General features: G+C 38.9%; 2 protein-coding genes and 2 long non-coding RNA genes across 4 annotated transcripts; 2 read left to right on the top strand and 2 right to left on the bottom strand.

The window, feature by feature from the left end:
• Positions 1-150: 150 nt before the first annotated feature.
• On the bottom strand, positions 151-5,590 carry toporsb (topoisomerase I binding, arginine/serine-rich b). The gene is made up of 3 exons (XM_051881038.1): positions 5,362-5,590; positions 3,637-4,629; positions 151-2,719 (listed from the first exon to the last, which is right to left on the bottom strand). The coding sequence occupies exons 2-3, from the start codon at positions 4,627-4,629 to the stop codon at positions 872-874; spliced, it is 2,841 nt and encodes a 946-aa protein (XP_051736998.1). The 5' UTR covers positions 5,362-5,590; the 3' UTR covers positions 151-871.
• Positions 5,591-5,759: 169 nt separating this feature from the next.
• On the top strand, positions 5,760-6,469 carry LOC127505474 (uncharacterized). Its single transcript, XR_007927707.1, has 2 exons — positions 5,760-5,916; positions 6,041-6,469. It is a non-coding gene; the product is annotated as an uncharacterized LOC127505474 (long non-coding RNA).
• Positions 6,470-7,007: 538 nt separating this feature from the next.
• Positions 7,008-11,126, top strand: LOC127505477 (uncharacterized). Its single transcript, XR_007927710.1, has 3 exons — positions 7,008-7,282; positions 7,857-7,908; positions 11,022-11,126. It is a non-coding gene; the product is annotated as an uncharacterized LOC127505477 (long non-coding RNA).
• LOC127505467 (atrial natriuretic peptide receptor 1) lies at positions 10,454-24,101 on the bottom strand. Its single transcript, XM_051881039.1, has 23 exons — positions 23,466-24,101; positions 23,264-23,369; positions 22,686-22,818; positions 21,343-21,475; positions 21,148-21,258; positions 20,956-21,058; positions 19,826-19,971; positions 18,826-18,898; positions 18,600-18,744; positions 18,161-18,247; positions 17,939-18,082; positions 17,737-17,858; positions 17,521-17,659; positions 17,376-17,424; positions 15,471-15,572; positions 15,092-15,211; positions 14,869-14,962; positions 14,095-14,182; positions 13,439-13,578; positions 12,628-12,780; positions 12,346-12,444; positions 12,178-12,269; positions 10,454-11,285 (listed from the first exon to the last, which is right to left on the bottom strand). The coding sequence occupies exons 1-23, from the start codon at positions 23,625-23,627 to the stop codon at positions 11,088-11,090; spliced, it is 2,739 nt and encodes a 912-aa protein (XP_051736999.1). The 5' UTR covers positions 23,628-24,101; the 3' UTR covers positions 10,454-11,087.
• Positions 24,102-25,467: the final 1,366 nt, after the last annotated feature.

Below are 25,467 nucleotides of genomic sequence, written 5' to 3'. Positions count from 1 at the left end.
ACGGTAGTCAAGCTATTTAAACCATTACCTGGAAGGCACAGGATTCATCGCTCTGCTGTATCACATCCCAACTGGTTAGAACACAACCTAAGAATCTTGATCAGGTAACTAATGCTACAGTTCATAAAGAAAGACAAACAGATTCAGACGCTGGATTATACATCTATTAAATGCATTTATTGATTGTTGGCTGACATGATGGACAGCTACTGTAAAGAAGGCTCATTGTGTTTTCAGTAGACATGATCAGTGAATTTTATGTCCAGGGTGTCACCATAGTCCCACATACACATAGTATACTGTGTAACAGAGGCATGGAGGTGCACGTCACATGATCCCTGAGTTTAACAAAGACACAATTCTCCAAGTTCAGTGGGACTGAATAACGAATGATCAACAGTGGTTCTCAACCGGTGAGTCAGGTCCAAAAAGCAGATCACAGGTCTGTTAAGAAGCAGAAACTGCAACTAACCATAGCATCAAGTACAGTTAGGATAGCTAATACATTTTCCTATATATTTTGGTCGTTTTGCCAAATGCCGAGCAAACAAGTTGAGAACCACTGGTTTAGATAGTAACCCCAATGCATTTGCTGCTACAAAGGTTTAGGGTGGAGGTTAAGGGAACAAGGGTTACCATCCAGACATGAGTGTTGTTGGGTTGTGGCACAGTAAGTCAGCACCAGATTCGAGGAAGAGGATCACTGTAACTATAAACAACATGAACAATAATGGAAATGACAAAAAGCGTCTGAACGTTTCTTAAGCATCTGTTCCCAGCAGAAATCTTTAAATGAGTTTATAAAAACCTCTAGACTGGCTGAGTGATTCAGATAAGCATCAAAAAGTCTCGATGTACATCTGTTTTAGTTCTAGCTAGCAGTGTTGGTTACTGGCTCTTGCGGTCCGTCCCTGTCCGTGTTCTTGTTCTCCAAGTTTTCCGCAACTCCTCTCATGAATGATTGGTCTTTTTGAGGGCTAGAAGCACGTTCCTGTTGGACGGGAGAACTTGTGCAAGGACTTGGCTCCACCCCTGGTAGGAATTCCTCAAGATCTTGCAGTATAGTTTCAAGGAGCCTTGTGTCCGAAGGTGGGGCTGGTGTCATTGAAGCCATTGGGAAGGGATCAGGCACAAACTCTTCATGGATACTGCCATCCAGATTTCGGGAGCAGTCGGAACTACTGTGGTCGACTACATCTACCACACAGTCGTCCAGGTTTAGTGTGCGCTCAGTGGTTGGGTCAGTGTGGCCTATGGGACTCGAGGACTTGGATTGAGGATTTGAGGAGGCCAAGGTACAACTTGTGTTCTGGATCATATCTTGCCCAGGAGTCCCGTCCCTCAGCTCGACATCTGCAACTGTTTGGTCTATAACATCCATGACACGGTCCAGACAGTCGATGGTACGGTCACTGTCGCTATCAATCGTGATCACCGTGGGGGAACGGAGTTCCCTCTTCCGCTTTCGGTGCCTCCTCTTTTTCCGCTGGTGCCAATGCGGTTCGGGTGCCTTTCGTTCGTAGATGATCTCCACACTAGGAGATCGTTCCCTACTGCGCCGTCGCCGCTTTTCCTTGGTTGCGGTTCCCTCCCCGTGCTGCCGCTGGGCCGCTCGCTCCAAGTGTCGGGTTTTGTACTTGCGTTTGCCACTAGGTTTGTCCAAGCAGGACCTTTCGGATTGTGAGTCGGCACTGCTGCTGCTGACCACCCGCTTGCGGCGTTTACGGCAGCGCTGTGACTCTCGGGGATGGTGGGAACCAAGGAACGAGTCCGAGTCGGGAGACCTGCTCCTCCTTTCCCTGGTTCTCCTCCTCCTAGAGTAAGTAGGAGACTGTGAGAGTATCTCCTGCATGGGGCACAAATGCTCTCGGCTTGTGTTGTTTCGAGAGGGAGAGCAGTCGCTACCGTGTGACCCAGAGACAGGGCTGCTACTCCAGATAGACACCATAGGGCTCTGGCCGGACCAACTCGGAGGCGAACGTGTTTGGATTGGCGAGCAATCTGGGGGCTTGTAGTGCCGTGATTTTCCTAAACTCTTGGCTTTCTCTTTCTCTCGCCGACGTGAGCGGTCTTTGCGTCTCCCGTGAGCTCTGTGCTCAGAGTCATCTCGATTCTGTTGTAAATGTGAACCATCTTTGGACAGGTGACCACGGCAGAGCAAGTAGTCGGCCTCTCTTTCTCTGCTGTGCGAGTGTGTCCGTTGGGGACTGCATGAGGGAGCGGGGCCTGGGGAGGAACTGGGATTAAGCAGGTTCATGTGGGACTGCGAAGGAAGCTCCATTTGGGATGTCTCTGATTTCGTTACTGTGGCCATCGTCTCCATAGGGGCCGCCTCCTGCTCCTCTTCCGACGAATCAGAGGAAAGCTGAACAAGCTCTGGGGTCCGTTCGGCCATCGGCTTCACATATCCCACAATCAGGCACTCTTCCTCTTCATTATCTTCACCCGGTCCAGCTGACACGTTGCCACTCGCCGCATGGTCAGTCATGTCAGGGCCGCTGAAAGGCGGGGCTGTGCTTGAGCTTGGCTCCGCCCCCTCATCCAGTGACTGGCTAGAAGAGGGAAAGATGGTTGAATAGGAGGGACCAGGCGTCTCGTCATCCCAGGCTGACTGACTCAGCAAACTTTCTGTTCCACTTGCAGTGGCAACGGATGCAAGGCGTTCCTGGACAGCAGAGGGATTCTCTGTAACATTGTCCTCACTGTCATTATCATCATCCTGTGAGAAAAGAATGACAACAATTAAGACTCATACACTTCTGCTCTTTACACCCAGCTATCATATGACTTGTATAGAGATATATAGACATATTCAACAACATTTAGATTTAAAAATTTGATAGATGCCTTTTTCCAAAATGAATTATGGTGCAATTAAAGTATACACTTTATTAGTTTGTGTATTCCCTGAGAATCTAACTTGCAGTGATGCAAACACATACTCTACTAGTGGAAGAAAAGGAACAGGAAATTATGTTTTTTCTGTCATTTTTGTGACTTGACACCCCTCGGTCACTGCTTTGAGGCTCAATCTCTAGTGGACCAATAGAGGTTTACATTTTTACCTCTATGTATTGGTATTGGGGGGCCCCCCATTCACTCCCATTATAAAGCTTGGAAGAGTCAGGATATTTTTTAATATAACACCAATTATGTTCGTCTGAAAGAAGAAAGTCATATACACCTAGAATGGCTTGAGGGTGCGTAAATCATGGGATAATTTTCATTTTTGGATGAACTATCAGAACTATCACATGAAGTCAAGTAAATTCAGAAACAAACTGTTAAGTCCGTTTCACACATGATCCGTTTGCAGTACGTATGTGGTGCAGAAGCAGCATACGCTCATTTTGCTGTCACATAAGATACGTTTGCAGTGCGGCTGAGTACCACGAATACAACTATTTAATGTCCATTTTCTCTATTATTTGGATTTCAAATCTGAAGTTACTGAAAAAGCTATCATTTTTCTTTGTACACAGTACAGTAACAGACGTATTCACGTTTAACAATGAATATAAACAAAGTTTTACTTCAATTATTACTTCTATGTTCTATCTGATCATGTGTGAAACGTGTGTTAGTCGTCACTAAATCTAATGTTTCCCAGAGAGCACTGATGTTTGTATGTCTCACCTCAGAGATGGCGATAACAGAAAGGTCCGAGCTGCTGCCCTCCTCGTAGCTGGGAGCGGGACAGTCGTAAATGGCCTGCTGGTCATACGCCTCCATGTTGAGGGTCGAGCGGGCGAAACTCACCAGCTCGTGCAGGAAGTGGTCAGTGCGCGCCAGCAGGAAGGGGCGGAGCTCGTCCCGGATGGCCGAGTCCTCCATGTCGTAGTTCATGATGCGTGAGATGATAATGTTCTGCACGATGTTCACCAGCGATCCGTGTGAACCGTACAACACCGTAAGCTCGCGCTGCAGCCAAGGCAAAAGTCGGCGCAAACATCCGGGGTTTTGTCGTAAGAACGACGCTGAAATGTCCCTCTGCCTGCCGACGTCTCTTGTGTTTCGCACACGTACGCCAGTCCTGTAAAGCGCACGTCGAAACGCCACCACATCCTGTTCCCGCAAGCGCCGCAGGCTCCGCCCCTCGCCCCGCCCTCGTCTGCGCGCCGTCAGTCGCAGCACCATCTGCTGCACGTCTTGGTTCCCTGTTAGCGCCGCCGCATCTGAGAGACCATCAAACATGACGTCGTCCTCCAGCGGAGGGGAAGAGGAAGGGGCGGGCTGTTGCGTTCTTTGGCTCCGCCTCTCTCTGCCTCGGAGGACTCGGGGGCGGAGCACGCGCTCTGGCGCATTGCCAGCGGCGGCGTTCAAAGCCAATCCATTCTCCACCGGCGGCAGCACAAACTCCTTAAAGTCGGTTTCCCCTTTAACGGAGTGGAATATGGAGTGGAACGGCTGTTTGCAGAGCGGACACTCCGCTTTGTTTTTGGACCACTCGTGGATGCAGCGGAAACAGAACTGGTGCAGGCAGCGGTCCAGCGACGCCACGTTATTGAATCCGTCGAGGCAGATGGGGCATTTGGAATCTGGCGACGCATTGGCTAATAAACGCTGGGAAGATTTGGCAACGCTGTCTCTCTTCCTCACACGCAACTTCATCTTAGAGGGCGCCATCATCTACGACACACACAAAACATCACGCATGAATATAGATACTTAGTTAGTTTCCTATATTACATTGTAATTGCAAGCAATTACATTTAAAATCTGTGTCAACTCACCAGAAATCCAAAGCTAAAAATTGTAATTTTGATCTTTTTTTTTTCTTTTCTGGCGTGAAACCAAATTAAATGCCATGGATGATGTCTAAAGAGCAAATAATGTTGAAACTTAACCATAGCCTTAAAAATAAGGATACCATATTTACATGCTATCGTATGTATATTTATTTGTTCTACATTTTATTGTAGATTCTACAGTAATCATTTCGGTACACATCAAAACACCATGGCATCTCCATCTAATACCACCACATAGTACCTTCACAGTACTTTGTAAGGGTTAATGTGGCCTTTAGTGTGTAGCTAATTTACAAAAAGACATTAATAATAATAATTTAAATTAAGATGATTCAGATTTAGTAAATTAAGACATTCCTGTGTCCCTGAAGACAGTGACATCACCGAACACATTAAACACTGAGAATTATGTTAAAAATGACATTAAAAATGTGACATTTTTCAAAAATAACCAGTTACATTGCTGTCTTTTCATCGAGGATCACTGGATATCTCTGTCTTACCTTCAAAGCAGCGATTACCAAACACGTTTATGGATAACACAGGGATAAATAAACGAAATCTGATCAAAAGTATAACAACAAGGCAGTTTTATGAACCAGATTCTCACCTGATCATCACCTCCTCATCACAAAGCCGCAAAAACACTGTAAATAATTCGACCCGCATGCGCGCGCGCCCATAAACACATCTATGTCACATTAGCGTCATATCCGTAATGATGAAAACGCAAAATTAAAGAAAATGTACATAAAAAAACCGATGGAAGTGAAGGACTTTCGCACTGCTGTTGAAAAACAGAACACACAGCAGAGCGCCTCTTCCGGCAGACGTCACGAGCACGCGCGCCACCAACGGACTGGAGCGGTACTGCACCTGCAGCGCGAAACACATGACTGCACGCGCTTTCTTTCTTTGTTTTTTTTTTCTTTCTTTCAAATATATAAACTAAAATTATTTATTAAATGAATTAAATAATTATTTTAATGAATAATTAAGTATAATTAAATAAATAAATATCGGTTGGAATTAAAGGTTCTTCCGGTCGTTGTCGTGTGCTTCCGGTTGGGCTGCTTTGAGTCTGTAGTTTAAATGTAAGCTTAACATAAACAGACATAAAACGATGCAAGTTAGTCGACGCTGTATGGACAGAATTTTCTCGATCGTGAGTATCAGACGCCACAGAAAATACAGCTGCTCATGATATAAACTTATTTACAGATTTGGGTATTTTAATAAATTATTGAGGGTAAAGGTTGTTAATTGGTGGCGTGTTTGTGTTGCTGTAGGTTCTTCTGGCCGTGGTTCTGCTGTCCTGGGGCTTCGTTATCTACGGCACACGGATCGCCGCCCAATGGGAGCTGGAGAAGAGAGAACTGATCAAGACGTGAAACAACAACAAACATGACTTCCGTCGATACAGACTCATCTAAAGCCCATATCAGAGGAAAAACCCTTATGAAACCAGCAGAGATCTGGAGATCCAGACTGAATCAACGCCAGAAATGTGTTCAGAATAATGTGTGATTTTTTTTTTATTTTTTCCCTCTCTCTCTCTTCTTGATTTGTTTCATTAAACGATGTAAATACTTCAATTTTTAAATATATATTTTTCAAACAGAAAGTGTTTTTCTGATTAATATTTGATCAAACACTGTATTTTTTTTGTCAGATCCAAAGAAAAATATTTAATAATATTTAATAAAAAATTAAAACAATGTTTTTTTTTCTATTTCATTAAATTAAATGATTTACATACTTAAATTTTGTAATATATGTTTTTCAAACAAAAAGGCTTTTCATTATTTTTATGTAATGACTAGTTTTCTTTAGATCTGACACTTTTTTTGGTCAGATTTAAAAATCTAAAAATAATTATTTAATAAAAAAAAAAAAATATATATATATATATATAAAAAGTTCTGATGAAAATCCCTGATTACCTTTATTAATTAAAAAATTTATTTTCTTCAGACCTGACACTAGGCTTTTGGTCAGATCTAAAGAAAACAATAGTTAGCCTATTTAATAAAAAAAAAAAAAAAAAGTTTTAAAAAAACTAAAATCCAGAATTAATCAATGCCAGAAATGTGTTTAGAACTCCTGGTAAATAATGTGAGATATATATATATATATATATTTTTTTTTTTTTTCTTTTCTTTTCATTTGTTTACATCAACGATGTAAATTTTGAAATATGTTTTTCAAGCATTTTTTTAAATTAAATAATTAATTTTCTTTAGATCTCACCAAAAATATAGGGTAAAAACAAAATAGAAATATTATTAATTTTTTTAATTACTTAAACGTGTTTTTCATTTTTAATAAAATAATTATTCTTTAGATCTGACCCTGTATTTCTGCTATACTATCAGCCACTAGGTGGTGCAGTGCACTAGATATGCACACTACACTGGGCTCGTGTGGAGATCTGAGGAAAGAACGTGGAATATTCCAGTATGTCTGTTATTTATTGGGTGTTCATGCAAAGATAATAAACACCAGACAGAACTAAAAGGAGTCTTAGAAAGGTAATACAATGAAATTAACTGGTCAAAAGGCAGTCATTAATTAATGTTGGCAGTGTGGTTGTGTGCTTTTTCATTGGTTTCAGTGTTATTTTAGTATCGAGAGACTATTGTAGTTTTTATTATGTTTTTATTTTTATGTTTTTCATTTGAGTTATTTTGTTGTGTTTTGTCATTTAATATAATAATAATAATAATAATAATAATAATAATAATCACCGTAGGAGTGTACACGTCACTGTCCTGAAGCGCGAATCTCAGCCATTCAAATTTCAACGGTTATTGTGACGGTCCGTCTGAGGAGAATCTCTTTCAGTTTTAGTTATTTTTAAACATAAACTTAAATGAAAATGAGATGCTACTTTGGCAACTGGCTGAAAAAACAAGTACGTTTTTTATGTTTTATTTGATTTTAGTTAACGTTTATTTCAAATTAAAATGTTTTTTTATATATAATTTTAGTTTTAGTTGGTTCCTTACAGCACCTTTGGTTCAGCTGTTTATTAGTAGTTGCAACATGATTTTTTAAAGAGATTAAGTTCTTCTTGTTTCATTATAGGTTTCGTTTCGGTTTCAGGCTTCTGTAAAGCTCCAGTGGATGGATTTCTAAAGCACCAGAAGTGTTTGAGGTAGGCTAACTTAGATGAAGATCATCATCACGCTCGTGTAGTTTGTGATGCAGGTTTGTCTGCGGATCTCCGAGGCTTTCATGTGTCTCTCTCTCGTGTTCTCTCTGTGATGTTAATGAAATGATTGAGTGAATGGCTCTTTTGTGCTCGTGCGGTGCTCACGCATTTCATTAGCGAGACCCTTCAGACTGCCTGATTATTCCTCACAGCACAGAAAAGCTCTCGGCCCGCGCGCGTCTCTTTCACATTTATAATCAGTGTTTGTGTGTGTGTGTGTGTGTGTGTGTGTTTTGGTCACGTCTGCAGCGGGAAAATGCACCTGTAGGACTGAGGTCTGTGTGTATATATGATGTTATACACATGATCCACAAAAAAAGAACTTAATATGTCGTTTCACACACAATATGGAGAGTTATTTTGTTTATTTTTGCTGAGCAGGACCACAAACGCATTAATTACACTAATCATCAGCAATGGTTAGTCCCTCCTGCTCACCAAGACTGCATTTATTTGATCAAAAATACAGTAAAAACAGTCGAATATCATTATTTGAATACATTTTAAAATGTAATTTGTTGCTATATATAATAAAATGCAGTACGAATCTAGTTGAAATGCTTCCAAATAGCTTTTTTTTTTTACTAAACAAGGAATAATATTGATTGATCATTTTAATTTTATCAGTATAACATCGACTGAAATTCTTCAATAGTTTCATTCGTTCATTTAAGAGGCTCCTCAGTGTGATCATTACAGATGAATTAGAGCTTTATGATATTGTGTATCTGCATCAGCTGCAGTCGACATGTGTGACGGACCTTCACGGGCAGCCTGTCTCTCTCTCTCTCTCTGTCTGTCTTTCTCTCTGTCTGTTATAATTAAACACATATGCGTCTCTCTCTCTCATGCACTCAGTCATTTGCTGAAGAGCTTCTTATTCAGATCAACACCTGAGTCCATATATATTCTCTTCTCTGTAACCCAGATACTGTTTATCCCTCTCTTCAACATGCATTCATTTATGTTGTGTGAATGTGTTTGCATAATTGTGTGTACATATGAAATGTTTAAGTGTGTATTTGTTATTTCAATGGCATGAAGGAATATTTGAAACATTAAGGTTGTTTTTAGTACCGTTCAAAAGTTTGGGGTCAGTAAGATTTTAATGTTTTTGAAAGGAGTCTTTTCTGCTCACCAGGGCAGCATTTATTTGATCAAAAATACTGTATAAATTGTGAAATATTATTATAATTTAAAATAAATGTTTTCTATGTGACTATATAGTAAACTGTAATTTATTCCTGTGATCAAAGCTGAATTTTCAGCATCATTACTCCAGTCTTCAGTGTCACATGATCCTTCAGAAATCATTCTAATATGATGATTTGATGATCAAGAAATATTTATGATTATTATCAATATTGAAAACAACTTCATATTTTTGTGGAAACTGTGATGCATTTTATTCTTCAGGATTCTTTGATGAATAGAAAGTTCAAAAGAACAGCATTTATTTTAAATGAAATCTTTTGTAACATTATAAATGTTTTTACTGTCACTTTTGATCACTTTAAAGGGTTAGTTCACCCAAAAATGAAATTTATTACTCACCCTCATGTCGTCACACACCAGTAAGACCTTTGTTCATCTTCGGGACACAAATTAAGATATTTTTGATAAAATCCGATGGCTCAGTGAGGCCTGCATCGCCAGCAATAACACTACCTATTTCAATTCCCAGAAAGCTACTAAAAACATATTTAAAACAGTCATGTGACTACAGTGGTTCAACCTTAATGTTATGAAGTGACGAGAATACTTTTTGTGTGCCAAAAATAACAAAATAGCGACTTTATTCCACAATATCTAGTGATGGGAGATTTCACAACACTGCTTCATGAAGCTTCGAAGCTTTACGAATCATTTGTTTCGAATCAGTGGTTCAGAGAGCGCCAAAATCACGTGATTTCAGTAAACGAGGCTTCATTACATCATAATTGTTTTGAAACTTCAATAGTTCACGTGACTTTGGCAGTTTGATACACGCTCCGAATCACTGATTCAAAACAAATGATTCGTAAAGATTCGAAGCTTCATGAAGCAGTGTTTTGAAATCGCTCATCACTAGATATTGTTGAATAAAGTTGCTCTTTTGTTATTTTTGGCGCACAAAGTATTCTCGTCACTTTATAATATTAAGCTTGAACCACTGCAGTCACATGAACTGATTTAAATATGTCTTTAGTAGATTTCTGGGCACTGATAAAGGGAGTGTTATTGCTGGCAATGCAGGCCTCACTGAGTCATCAGATTTTATCAAAAATATCTTAATTTGTGTTCCGAAGATGAATTAAGTAAGTAATTAATGACAGCATTTTCATTTTTGGGTGAACTAACCCATTAATGCATCCTTTACTCTAAACAAAAGTATTAATTTCTTTAAAAAAAAATCTTACTGACCTCAAACTGCGTTTCATAAAATAAAATTATATGAAAATAAATAACTGACATATCACCATCATTATATGCATTTGTGTTTTTATACTTTTATTTTTTATTAATAAATATATATTACCAGTACTTCACTATTTACTATTATGGGGTCTTTCGCTATTGTTCTGATGCTACAAACACTGACTGATCAAACGAGGAGAAAATACAGAAGAAAAACAATTACAGTTATGGTCGGTTAAGTCAATTTTTCTAACCAATAATAAACATCAGCTAAACTACAGTTCATTGTGATGTTGAAGTATTTTACTGTGGTCAGTAGTGATCAAGCAGGACACGAAACCTCTAACTATATTTACTCGTAGAAACAAAACTCTAGGATTCTTTATGCCAAAAAGGTTCTATATAAGGAGAATGTCGTAAATTAATGCATAACACTTTCATGTTTAACCGGTTATTTAAACTTTTTCTAGAGATTGGGTATGTATAGAGCTGCTTAATTCTTAAAAATTAATTAAAATGAAACATAAATCAAAATAAATTAATTAAAACTAAATCCATATAATGATGCCATGATGGGAACCCATAAAATGTTCTATATATATATATATATATATATATATATATAAGCGCCTGACAGAACCCTGTATGATTCTATTTAGAACCTTTTCTTCTGAGGACAGACTTCCTGCTGCTGAAGTACAGAAGTGAGTTCATGCGTGCGTGTGTCAGTTTGCGTCACACAGGAGGTCAGTGCTGTCAGAGCTGCTGAGGACTCCTGGGATACTGGAAAAATCCTCTTTCTGGTACTCTGGGGCGCTCACGGGTCTCTCACACTCCTGCAGCATCAAGGGTTTCTTGGTATCTTTACTGGGAGCTGAAGAATGTTTCCCTTCCAGCCAATAAGTCACCATGTCACCTTTACCCTGAGAAATACAAGTCAAGTTTATTTGTATAGCGCTTTTCACAATAAACAATGTTTACAATGTTTCGATTTTTACATTGTATTTGAAACATTGTAACATTGAATTTAAAACATTGACATTGTAAACACTGTATTTAAAATATTGCAACAATGTATTTGAAATACTGTAACATGTTTCAAACACAATGTTACAATGTTTCAAATATAGTGTTTACAGTGTTATAAGGTTTACAATATTTCAAATAAATGTTACAATGTTTCAAATACAATATTATGAATGTTTACAATGCAACTCTTCAAAGCAGCTTCACAGAAAATCATGATGTTAATGTTTATTTAGCAGATTATATTATTTACATAATATTAATATTATTTACATTTTGTGGTGATATAAACTCATGCAGTTGAGATTTGATATATATTATATACTGCTTTATGTGAATGTACTGTATGTGGCTAAAATTGGATGTAGTTTATAGTAGTTGTACAATTCGTTATTAATTATTAATTTAATGAATTAATTAGATTTAGTGATTCGTTGTGTGTTGATATTGAGAATTATGAAACCTGTGAGGTTTTGTTTGATTTATAACAATTTGGTGCATCTTGATGCATCTTACATGTAATCACAATTTAGTTTCGATTGAATTTATTTTAGCATAATAAAAAATAATCAAAACATTTTCTAATGGAGCCCCACACATGACATGCAGGAAGGAAATAGTTGGCTAAATCATGCGCCCGATTTACTTTTTTTTTCTTGTATGTCATATGCGGGGCTCCGTATTTTCCCAACGAAAATGAAGGCTTATTTATTACAATATTTAGAAAGGCTTACTAAATTCTGATTATGATTGCGTGGCTGTAAGCATCAGAACAGGAGCGTGTCTCACCTTCACCTGTAACACACCTCTGCAGGTGAGCACGTATCCGCCGATCTCCTCCAGCAGGTAAAACGCACTGGAGCTGCACTGGATCTTCAGCGCTACACACAAAACCATCCATTAAACCATGACGAGGAAACAGCACTCTAAAACACGCTACGGAGATGCTTTTCTTACCTTCGCTGGTCGACTCCATGCGGGACGCAGTGTTCACTGTGTCTCCAAACAGACAATATCTCGGCATCTTAGTTCCCACAACTCCTGCTACTACTGGACCTGAAGATGCCATCAGAAAGATCCAGATAAAACCAGACTGAACCACACAAAGATCTCGCAACCAACGACTGATCACTGACATCACAGCAGACTTATTTTGGCATCATTCAGATACTATTAAATATTTTGAATTTAAGTGTAAATAAAGATATTGTATATGTTCATAGTGACTTTAATGTAGACCTGAGTGTATTCCAGCGCGGATCTGGAGTTGTGTTTGTGGTCTGTGGGGGATTCTGAAGGTCTTGCAGACGGACACCAGGTCCAGAGCCATGCTGGCGATCTCAGACGCGTGCAGAATCCCGTTCTCCATCGGGACACCGGACACCACCATATCTGCATCACACAAAATCAATCAACAAACCTCCTTCATGAATTATACTTATGTTAATGAAGATATTAACTACTTGAACTACTTGAAATGATCATTTACTGTCACATTGACCTTTATTGTAAGGACAAAAAGACATTTTTCAAAATATCTTTTATGTTCCACAAAAGAAAGAAAGTCATACAGGTTTGGAATGACATGAAGGTGAGTAAATGATGACAGAATGATCATTTTTGAACTGTCCTCTCTTCCCAGTCTGTCAGTAACGCTCTGTTTGGTTCCTGTCTCTATGAAGCCCCTCTTTCTGAAAAGCACAATGTGCTCTGATTGGTCGGCTGGAGCAGGTGTGTTGTGATTGGTGTTTGGGAAATGTCCCGCCCCTTACCATAACCTCCAGTTTCAACACACTACTAACTAACTCAACCAGGCCCCGCCCCTTTATTCTGCGTATGAATTATTTATATAAGGAATATTGTGAAGATGGAGGCGTTTCAGGGAGTTGAGAAACAGACACTGATGTAGAGAAGAACTCCTGCCTTTTTCATGCTCAAACAGCAACATTACACACTTAAGAAAGATGAAGCAGAATAGGACCCCTTTAATTGTACGGCTCTATTTATCTATTTTATTTTAGTTTGGTGATGAATTTGTTAAGTGACATACATGCATCGCCGATGGTTTCCACTTTATAAACATCGTAGTTGTCGATGATCTCGTCGAAGGTGGTGTAGAGTTTGTTAAGGAAGTCGACCACCTGGTAAGGAGTGCTAGTGCTGGACAACTGAGTGAATCCCACAATATCACTGAGAAAACGAAGAAGACACACAAAGATACAGCAGAATCAGAGTTTGAGTTAACTCAGTTTCTGCACACTAACAAATGCTTTCATCGTAACAGTGCAAACGTGATGTAACTAAGAGATTCGTTGAATAAAATGGGAGTTTTGGCACAAGTCCAGAACTCAGTCACTGATAAACTGGCACTGTTTGATTGACAGCTCCAGCGATTGTAAAGGGAGCGTTCTTTGATTGCTTTCTAAATGTAATTTAGTCACCGTTTTAATACACAGTTTTAGTCAAGTTTGATGAAAAAGAATTGGTAACACTTTACAATAAGGTTCCATTAAACGCTAGTTAATGCATTAGTTAAGTTAACATTACTAAAATTTAAAGTTGTATCTGTTAATACTATTTAGTGGACCTGAGCTAACATAAACTAACAATGAACAGTTGTATTTTTATTAACAAATGTTAGCAAAGACTAATAAATATTGTAACAAATGTGTGTGAAAGAGAGGATGTGTGTGTGTGTGTGTTTACCTGAAGAACACGGTGGCGCTGACGTAACTCTGGGCTTGCATCGGTTTTCCCTGTCGCAGGTCATCAGCTACCTGTTTAGGCAGCATACCTGAAGCACACACACACACACCTGCTGTAAAAGTCACAAACACACTGACGCACACTGAAACACTCATCATCTCACTTGCGTTACAATACTATAAAGTTTTAGGATGAGGATCAGGGTTTAAAGACTTAATATTCAGTAATATTATCGATTTAACTGCACTGACACTTTGGTTGCGAGTGCAGTGCGCTTACAGAGAGACTCCGCCCACACTCTCTTCTGATTGGCTGTGATTTTGGATCGATTTTGTTGCGAATGCAGTGCGCTTGAAGAGAGACTCCGCCCACACTCTCTTCTGATTGGCTGTGATCTTGGATCGATTTTGTTGTGAGTGCAGTGCGTTTGCAGAGAGACTCCGCCCACACGCTCTTCTTATTGGTTGTGATTTTGGATTGATTTGGTTGTGAGTGCAGTGCGTTTGCAGAGAGACTCCGCCCACACTCTCTTCTGATTGGCTGTGATTTTGGATTGATTTTGTCATGTCTTGTAGTTGCGTCGCATCTGGTGTGGACAGACAAACTTCTTATCGCTAGAGTAATTATTGCATCACTGGTTACATTTGGGGTTGTAACAGCACTATATAAATAAAAGTGAAATTAATTTTATTCGATTTTTTTTTCACGTCAGGTCAATGAATTGTCACGTCATTAGTATTAGATGTGTGTTGCGTAACATTAGTATTCGTTTACTGTAAAGCAGTCTGTCAGTCTTCTGTTTCTCCAGCATCAGATCTTGCGTCCGTTCGCCGACCAGAACCTCCAGATGTTTACTGTACTTCTCCATCTACAAAACAAAATTCAACAAAATCACTTCCTTGGTACCCAGAAGTCAGCTTAACATCCAAAACCCTCCTGTGTGTGTGTGTGTGTGTGTGTGTGTGTGTGTGTGAGTGTGTGTGTGTGTTGGACTTACCAGCTCCATCATCATGTCGACAGGACTGACTTTGTGCGGGTTGATTTTGTTGACAAACTTGCGGATCTGCTCGAAGGTGGGCCGGTGGGCAGGGTTATGAGCACGGCATCGACGAATCAGCTGATAGCATGAAAACAGAATGAAAGAAAGAGAAACAGAGAGAGACATGGCAAAATTAAGAGGAGGAAATTTCATACGGCTGAAAAAATTCTCCCCACATTACATCAAAATCAAGCCCCGCCCTACATTTGTTCTTGCTCCAGAAGCCGTTTAAAAAAAATGTTTTAATCAGTCCTAAAAACAAGCTTTGTTTTCTTTAAGTAATATTTTTTTCTTTTGGTTTGGGGGTAAATGTTTTCATGTTCGGCGGTTCACACACCTCAGCATATTCAGCAGGGCAGGGGCAGGTGCTGTCGGCTTTTCCCGAAATCAGCTCCGGCAGCGGAGGACACCAGGCACACTCCAGAGAGCCGTCCTCCACCTGACACACACACACATGTTGGGTTTCCATGTTTTATGGGGACTTTTCATATACATGGTTTTTATACTGTACAAACTGTATATTATATCCCCTACCCCTAAACCCACCCATCACAAAAGCGTGCAAAACACTAGATTTAATAAATGCTTTAAAGTATAGTTCAGTGTTAGTTCATGTTAACTAATGTAGTTAACTATTATTAACAAATGAAATAGTATTGTAAAATGTTACCGTTTTAAAGGGGTTACGACACATTTTTAAATTATTTTAATATGTTCCTTGAGGTTTCGTTTTGTTTTGTTGCACAAAAAATAAATATATATGTGGAAAAACAATTATTTTCGACCCTCATTCTGACCCTCTGTCTGAAATGATCCTGTTTTTAAGGCGCCTTTAAGGCTGTTGCACTGTTATGATTGGCTAATGTCATTGCATAGGAAACGTAGCCCACTCGCAGCTGCTGTCAGATCCAATACAGCTGCTGCTTCATCTTTCAACAAAAGTTTTTTTTGAACTCTCCATTACACTGTGCCTCATTTACAAAACAAAATGCTCTGAAAAACATATAATCTGACGTGATCCTGGACACTGTTAAAATAAACCATCCACTTGTTTCCGACGCTGGGATCCTTCTTAAGTCGTACAGAGATGCAAACCAGCTGTTTAAACGTTCTTTCACTTTTCCATTTGTCCTGTTGTCGACAGACGCAAGCACACGGAGTATGTCAGAAACTGAACGCATCTGTATACTGTATCAGTGTAGACAGCATCAGTCATTATAATGACTTCTATTTGCTTTTGACACAACGCTTACATCCAGTGAAGGCAAATGTCAGCCGTTAAGCAACTGAGCTTAATGAGCTAATGATGTATAACAATTGGTCAATGTCATGCTGTGGAGGTGGGCATATGCAAATGTATTTGCCCATGTGACGTCAATAAATGCTTTGTTTATAATGAGAGGATGTTTTAAAAGTGTCAGGAACTGAGAAATCAAATGTTCCTTGAGCTTTTGACAGGATAGGAGACTTGATCAGGATACAGGACTAAAATAACATTACCTTTCAAAGGATACTAATGCTAGAAATATGGTTATTTATTTTCAAAAATGTGAATGTCTCAGTTGAGCTTTATTTATTTGTATTCGGTACATTTCACTGTGGATTCTTTGGTAAATCATTCCGTTTTGGTGCAGGCTTTGCAAACAGACTTTTACGATATGGACTCGACAGTAATGCAACAACATGTCAGTAACTGTGTTAATTCTAATGCCTGATCTGATATTAATGATTCATAAACTGTCAACTTGGACAAGGATGAAAATAATCTGTTATTTAAATGGTGATTAAATTATATATAGAAAGCGATCAAAGAACGCTCCCTTTACAATCGCTGGAGCTGTCAATCAAACAGAGCGAGTTTATCAGTGACTGAGTTCTGGACTTGTGCCAAAACTCCCATTTTATTTAACGAATCTCTTACTTACATCGCGTTTGCACTGTTAGTTATGATGAAAGCATTCGTTAGTGTGCAGAAATTGAGTTGCAATGACGAGATCACTGCTTTCATGAGCTCAACAACATGTCTGTGATCGACTACAATGTTCATCTCTGCAACCTTTCATGCCACAATCTAAATATAATGCTATAATCAACACTTTTCACAATTAGTAAACCTTGAGAGCTGTAATAGTAAAAACGTGCTAAAGTTTTCGAGAGAGATTGTTACTACTGATTGTTAAATAGCCGTGATCAGACGATCAATCAATCAATAATCACGACAGACGTTTACACACATGCTCACCGGCACTGGATCATTCCGGGTCGCAATCTCCAATAAGATGATTGAATAGCTGCAAATGAAAAACAATGATATTTCGTTATGATATTGTGTGTTTGTGAACCTGAAGCCCTGTTTAAAGGATGATGTGTGTTGTTAGCGTGTGCACCTGAACACGTCTCCGGCCAGCGTGGGCTCCTGGCTGCCGCTCTGGGCTTCGGGCGGCGTGTAAACCTCCTTCAGTCTCTGCTGGTACGTGCTGAGCGGCTCCGCGCAGTCCTCGCGCCGGAAAACCCACAGACAGTAATCTGCTCAGACCACAGACAGTGAGTTACTGACAGCACAGGTGCGTTTGAGCCATGTGACAGAGACGTGCGCGCCGTACCTGTGATCTTACACACCCAGCGGTCGTCGATCACGCAGTTGGCGGACTTCAGTCGTCCGTGACAGATCTTAAACTGATGCAGATACGACATCCCACGAGCGATGTCTGTAGCGAAGGAGAACCTGCAAACACACACAAACTTGTAATAACTTGAGTGTGTATGTGTGTGCGAGTGTGTGTGTGTGTGTGTGTGTGTGTGCACCTGAAGCCCCAGTTTAAGGGAATCTCATCGTTCAGCAGGACGTCGTTCAGGCTTCCTTTAGGGCAGTACTCTGTTATTATGGCAACGTTGGGAACCTCCACACAACCTCCAAAGAACTTACAGAGGTTCGGATGGTCCAGTTCCCTGAAAACAAACACAAACAGCTGGATCGCACTGATGATCACGAGATGGACGATGATGTCGTGTTCGTGTCATTCTCACCTGACTTGCTTCACCTCTTGGCGAATTGTTTTCGAGAGGGAAAATGTTTTTGTTTTTATTTTCTTGATGGCAACGGTTCGTCCATCACTGAAAAGATGAACAGAATTAATAACATTATATATTGTATATAAAAGTTTTCAACATTGATAATAAATGTTTCTTGAGCAGCAAATCATCATATAAGAATGATTTCTGAAGGATCATGTGACACTGAAGACTGGAGTAATGATGCTGAAAATTCAGGAATAAAATTACACTTTTCTATATATTCACATAGAAAACTTATTTTAAATTGTAATAATTTTTCACAATTTTTACTGCATTTTTGATCAAATAAATGCAGCTCTGTTGAGCAGAAGAAACTTCTTTCAAAAACATTATAAAATCTTACCGAACCCAAACCCGCATATGTCATGTTTGTGTTTGTGTATGTACTCACTAGATGCCGGTCTGTGTGTAGAGTTGTTTGCGTGTCGCGGTGGCGCCCGTGTAGGAGCTCAGGCCCGTCACACAGCTGGCATTAGAGTCGCTGTGCGCCGCTGGGACGCTCATGATGCTGCCCATGGTCGCCCGAGCAATGTAATCTGAACACACACACACATTAGACACTGGAATACAAACACACATTCACACACACACACACACACACACAGGTTCTCGCTCACCTTGTTTAATGTGACTGAAGTCGATGATCCAGCTCTCATCCCAGAAGAGTTTCTGTTTCTGATATTTAAACCACTGCACACACACACAAATCATCATCATATTCATCACGTTTCAAACCAGACAAAGCCACATACTGTATATAAAATTCCTATATATATATATATATATATGTAAATATATTTATATTAATATATATATATATATATATATATATATAAAGATATTACATCCAAAGTATGTAAGGTAGTACAACTAGATCTTTTTTATTGAATCCAAAAGGTTTTAATTATATTTTGCTTCATATAAAGGTATTTTGAAGATTTTGAAGTGTCAAAAGGTCATTCGGTTTAACCGTCCAAAGGCCAATACAGCCATTTCATTTGTGATTAAAATATCTTAAAATGTAATAAATGTATATATTTTTTATTCTGGCATAATTTTATAACATCATATATCAACATAGTGCAAAATGGGTAAAAGTCGTTGCTTTGTTATGAGAAAGAATGTCCGGAAAAATGAATTTCATTGATGTCATTCGGAGTAACCAATATAAAGGGACCATTTTGGATCAAGTCATGTGACAGGATGTGACATCATTCAGACACCTGCAAAGGACCACATGGTCATGAAACAAAGTAACTAACTCTCTTTTAACTATTTGAAAAATTCATGTTTTCACTTGATCATACGCATGTCCCGAAACATCAGGTCATTTGGCACAACTGCTATAAAACATGGAAAATGTTGTAATATTTTAAAAACTTGTACTAAATATAAAATATTTGATTGACCTTTGGCTAGCTAGCTAGATATCAGCCTGTTAGCACTGTTTGAAAATATCGTTATTCGGTATAACCAAAAGTGTCATTCGGTAAAACTGAAATTTTGGTTAAACTGAATTACTTTTTTGGTGACAAATTTTGTCCATCTTGTAAAAAATGACAAAAGCAGTGTTAACTGATTATAAAAACCACATAATCTCATTGTTAACATGCTCACCATGGCACTGGTGATGAAGCTGATGATGACGAAGGTGACAGTGAGGGCGATAGCGGCTCGTACAGCAGCACTGAGAGGACAGTCGCCGCAGTCAGCGGGACAGGTCGAGCAGCTCTCCTCCTCCTCACACACACCGTCACCACACACTGAAAACACACGAAAACACACAAACTGTGTTTGAATAATGCCAGTGTTTCGATGTCCAATTAATTATTCATTAACAGTTTGGTTATTAAAGGGATAGTTCACCCAAAAATGAAAATTATCCTATGATTTACTCACCCTCAAGTCATCCTAGGTGTATATGACTATCTTCTTTCAGTCAAACACAGTTAAAGTTATATAAAAAAAATATCCGGGCTCTTCCAAGCTTTATAATGGGAGTGAATGGGGGTCGAGATTTTGAAGCCCAAAAAAGCGCATCCATCCATCATAAAAGTAATACACATGACTCCAGGGAGTTAATAAAGGCCTTCTGAAGCAAAGCGATGCGTTTTTGAAAGAAAAATATCCATATTTATAACTTTATAGACTATAATCACTAGCTTGGATTAATTTTATAATGGATGGATGCACTTTTTTGGGCTTCAAAATCTCGACCCCCATTCACTCCCATTATAAAACTTGGAAGAGCCAGGATATTTTTTAATATAACTTTAACTGTGTTTGACTGAAAGAAGATAGTCATATACACCTAAGATGACTTGAGGGTGAGTAAATCATGGGATCATTTTCATTTTGGGATAAACTAACCCTTTAATATTTTTAAAAAATGATTTTATTATATACACTAATGATCAAAAGGTCTCTTCTGCTTACCAAGGCTGCATTTATTTGATCAAAAATACAGTAAAAATAGTGAAATATTTTTCCAATGTAAAATAGCTGTTTTCTATGTGAATATATAATAAACTGTAATTTATTCCCGTGATTCAAAGCTGAATTTTCAGCATCATTACTCCAGTCTTCAGTGTCACATGATCCTTCAGAAATCATTCTAATATGATGATTTGATGCTCAAGAAACATTTCTGATTATTATCAATGTTGAAAACAGTTGTGCGGATTCACATTTTGTGTACACACACACACACACACACACACAGACACACACACACACAGATACAGTACTGATAGCGGGTAGGACGGTGCTCTTGGCCTCCAGCGCGACCTGCATGTTTCCCACACGGATGTGAGCGATCAGAGACGTCAATCCCTCATGAAACAGAACCACCTGAACACAGAGATCACAACACTGACATGAAGTACCAAACGTGTGTGTGAGAGAGAGTGTGTGTGTGTGTGTGTGTGTGTGTGGAGGACCTTGGCGCTCCAGTTGGTCTGGGTCATTGTTCCAGAAGTGGAGATGGTGTGAGTGAATATACGGCCGTCGTCGGGGATCCAGGGGCCGCAAATTCGCTCCTCTGCTTGTTTCTACAGAACAAACACAATGTCAGTGAGCTTCCTGAGGCTCTTCAGTGGTTCTTTACTCAGCAGCTTCATTTTCACATCTTGTACCATGTATCCCATGGGGCAGGAGTGGATGTTGGCATGATGGATGCAGCAGTTTTCTCCGTTTGCATCCTTCCAGTTGGTGGGACATTCGTGCTGCTCACAGAAGCGCCGGGCTTCAGCTGGATCTGTGATGGACCTGATGGAGAACAGATGAACACTCCAACACTGTATCAACCAGGACACACTATCTATCTATCTATCTATTTATCCATCTGTCTGTCTGTCTGTCTGTCCGTCCGTCCGTCTGTCTGTCTGTCTATCTGTCTGTATCCGTCTGTCTGTCTGTCTGTCCGTCTGTATCCGTCTATCTGTCTGTCCGTCTGTCTGTCTGTCCGTCTGTATCCGTCTATCTGTCCGTCCGTCTGACTGTCTATCTGTCTGTATCTGTCTGTCTATCTGTCCATCTGTCTGTCTGTCTGTCCGTCCGACCGTCCATCTGTCTGCCTATCTGTCTGTATCCGTCTGTCTGTCTATCCGTCTGTCTATCTGTCTATCTGTCTGTCCATCTGACTGTCTATCTGTCTGTCTGTCCGTCTGTCTGACTGTCTGTCTATCCATCTGTCTGTCTGTCTATCTGTCCATCTGTCTGTATCCGTCTGTCTGTCTATCCGTCTGTCTATCTGTCTATCTGTCTGTCCGTCTGACTGTCTATCTGTCTGTATCTGTCTGTCTGTCCGTCCGTCTGACTGTCTGTCTATCCGTCTGTCTGTCTATCTGTCCATCTGTCCGTCTGTCTGTCCGTCCGTCCGTCTGTCTGTCTATCTGTCTGTATCCGTCTGTCTGTCTGTATCCGTCTGTCCATCTGTCTGTCCGTCTGTCCGTCTATCTGTCTGTCCGTCTGTCTGTCTGTCCGTCTGACTGTCTATCTGTCTGTATCCGTCTGTGTCTGTCTGTCCGTCTGACTGTCTATCCGTCTGTCTGTCTGTCTATCCGTCTGACTGTCTATCCGTCTGTCTGTCTGTCTATCCGTCTGTCTGTCTGTCTATCTGTCTGTCTGTCCGTCTGTCTGTCTGCCTATCTGTCTATCCGTCTGTCTATCCGTCTGTCTATCTGTCTGTCCGTCTGTCTATCCGTCTGTCTATCCGTCTGTCTATCCGTCTGTCTGTCTGTCTGTCTATCTGTCCATCTGTCTGTCTGTCTGTCTGTCTATCTGTCTGTATCCGTCTGTCTGTCTATCTGTCTGTATCCGTCTGTCTGTCTATCTGTCTGTATCTGTCTATCTGTCTTTCCGTCTGTCTGTCTATCCATCTGTCTGTCTGTCCGTCTGTCTGTCTATCCGTCTGTCTGTCTGTCTTTTAAATTAAAATGACTGTAGTCAGGTTGCAGTAGATATGAGATGATGATACCGGTGTATGAAGATGTCATTGTCGACGGCCCACTGGTAAAACTCATCTCTGACGGTCACAGAGTAAATGACAGTGAAGTCTTCACCGCTCAGAACCTTCTCTGGAGGACGCAGGACCCACGCCATCTCTAGACCTACACACACACACACACACACACACACACACACACACGTTAGGTTTCCATGTTTTATGGGGACTTTTCCATGGACAAGTTTTTATTCTGTACAAACTGTATATTCTCTCCCCTAAATCTACCCATCACAGAAAACTTTCTGCATTTTTACATTTTCAGTAAAGATCACTTAGTATAATTTATAACCTGTTTTCCTCATAGAGACCAAAAAAAAAAAGTAAAATTGTGAAATATTTTATACTGTTTGTGAATACATTAAATCAATCAGTAAGTGACAATATACATTATTTAATGCAACAATATTTGTTACAGATGAAAACCTCTCTACGCTTTAAAAAACATTTTGCAATCCTAATTTTAAGACTCTACTTATGTTAAATAAAACTATGAAGTTTCTCAGCACAGGTGTGTGTGTGTGTGTGTGTGTGTGTGTGTGTTGTCGCACCTCCGCAGTCGATCATGTTGAGTTCATCTGGCTTGTCCAGAGGCCAGCAGTCATATTCACTGTTATCTAGATCATGCCATCCAAACACACACATCACAAAACACATCTGCAACAACAACAACACACAGGTTATTCAGCAGCTCATTTGTCACTTATATTAAACTTCTACCCTACTTTTGAAGATAATGTAAAGAGCTCTTACCACACAGATGTAGTGAGATCTGCTCATGTCGACAGATGCAGCCGCTGCTGTTGCTGCTCTGAAGGTTGTGAGACTGTAATGAGATTCAGACTGAAGGATGAAGATGATGAGGGTTTCTGCACATGCGTCCTTCATCCAGACACCATCACAATTAAAACACATTTACATACTTTCATATTACTCAACTGTTACTGGTGTCAATATAACATCATCAGATATATATGTGATTAAGTTTTAAGTTGTTTCTAAATTGTGTATGTGTAGTCTATGTAAGACTCTTAAAAGAGACACACAAAGTAATTCGAGTTGAATTTCTTCATTTATAATTAATAATTTATTATATATAGTTAAAATCGCTTCTAATGAAAGTGTGTTTGATGTGTAGTGTGTGTTCATGATTTAGTGTGTATTATTTTAGTGCTCGGGTGGGGATAGAATGAGTAGTTTTAAAAGTGGAAACGCGTCTCCATCTAGTGGTTGAAATGAAAATCTGCAGCAACCTGAAAATATTTTTTACATTCACGTTTATGTGATCCAAGTTAATCAGTTGCTGTGACTCTGATTTTAATTTTTTTTTTTTTCATTTAATTATACTTTTAATTGTAGTTTGCATGTGTTATATATATATATATATATATATATATATATATATATATATATATTTACACACACACACACACACACACACACACAACAAACAGGAACAGAAAGTTCAATCACTTCAGTTCATTTTTCAGGGTATAAAAACAAATACATGATTGATACATGGTTTTCTACATTATTATTATTAGTATTTATTTTCTTGATTATTTAATTTTCATGTTACTACCGAAACATTTTTGAGTTAAATGTGTTCAAAAGTCGTCACTACCAAACACCTTTTTTTCTGCAATTAAGCAAACTTTTTTAGGTGTTATTCGATTAAATTTAGTTTTTATGTGTGGACAACTGTTCAGAACTGTGCTAGCTAACCATGTGCTGATTAGTGTCTTTGAGCGGCTCAAAAGTATCTAAAATTGTCACTACCGAAACAGTCACGACCAAAACATGTGGTGAAGTTTCGGTGGTGACATCAATTGTATTTTGAGTTTTATTCGATAAAATGTAGTTTGTTTTCTGTGTACAACTGTTCAGAACTGTGCTAGCTAACCATGTGCTAATTAGCATCTTTGAGCTAGCCTCAAAAATATCTAAAATTGTCACTACCGAAACAGTCATCATTGTTTTGGTAGTGACAAAAGGGAACACATAATCATTTATTTGGGGGAAATAAACAAAACTTTAGTACAGTTATGTAAATCATTAGTATTTTAATATGTTTTAGTATGAGAGTTAAAATCCTGTAGCGTGATGTGGTCACTACCGACATATTACTGTCACTACCGAAAATGTGCAGTCATGACCGAAACATGGGATGTTTTGTCAAAAATAAAGTATATTGAATGATCATCTAAGATGCTATTATAGTGATTGGATCAATTTATATTCAAACTAATGAATCCTTCACTATGACATCAGTATGATAAACTTTATGACTTTTACAAAGAAAAATTGGATTCAAAATACAAAAAATCTCATAAATTACACTTGAAATATTGTTAAAATTGTAATTGTTATTGATTTACCTGTGAAAACTTTTTTAAAAATAGCAAAAAATATATATTTACAAGGTATATGTAAACAAAATCTTAATAGGTCAATGTAACCCTTCTTATTAAATTATTTATTATTGTGTTTCGGTAGTGACACATTTGGGGAGAGGAAAAATATTCCAAAACTTTCTGAAAATACAATATGAGAATTAACTGTACAATTACTATATATATAAAATATGTAAAAATGTAATATAAAATATGTACTACAGCTATAGCTACAAATTATAATTATTATATATTATATATAAATATATAATTTTGTAGCCAATTTTAGATTATATATAATTTTGTAGCTAGTTTTAGAGTAATAGTAAGAGTGAATATAAAGAGTAATAATAATTGCTAAT

This window comes from Ctenopharyngodon idella, chromosome 22 (assembly GCF_019924925.1).
Source record: "Ctenopharyngodon idella isolate HZGC_01 chromosome 22, HZGC01, whole genome shotgun sequence".
In the NCBI taxonomy this organism is placed as follows: Eukaryota; Metazoa; Chordata; class Actinopteri; order Cypriniformes; family Xenocyprididae; genus Ctenopharyngodon; species Ctenopharyngodon idella.
This window is presented reverse-complemented; position numbering and strand designations above follow the sequence as displayed.

Coding starts and splice junctions, on each gene's coding strand:
- toporsb (XM_051881038.1), bottom strand. CDS start 4,629: ATGATGGCGCCCTCTAAGATGAAGTTGCGTGTGAGGAAGAGAGACAGC. Junction 2,720..3,636: donor CTGTTATCGCCATCTCTGAG/GTGAGACATACA, acceptor CTTTTCTCACAG/GATGATGATAATGACAGTGA.
- LOC127505467 (XM_051881039.1), bottom strand. CDS start 23,627: ATGTGTTTTAATTGTGATGGTGTCTGGATGAAGGACGCATGTGCAGAA. Junction 21,259..21,342: donor CCTGCCCCATGGGATACATG/GTACAAGATGTG, acceptor TTTGTTCTGTAG/AAACAAGCAGAGGAGCGAAT. Junction 12,781..13,438: donor GGAAACCATCGGCGATGCAT/GTATGTCACTTA, acceptor TGTGTGATGCAG/ATATGGTGGTGTCCGGTGTC.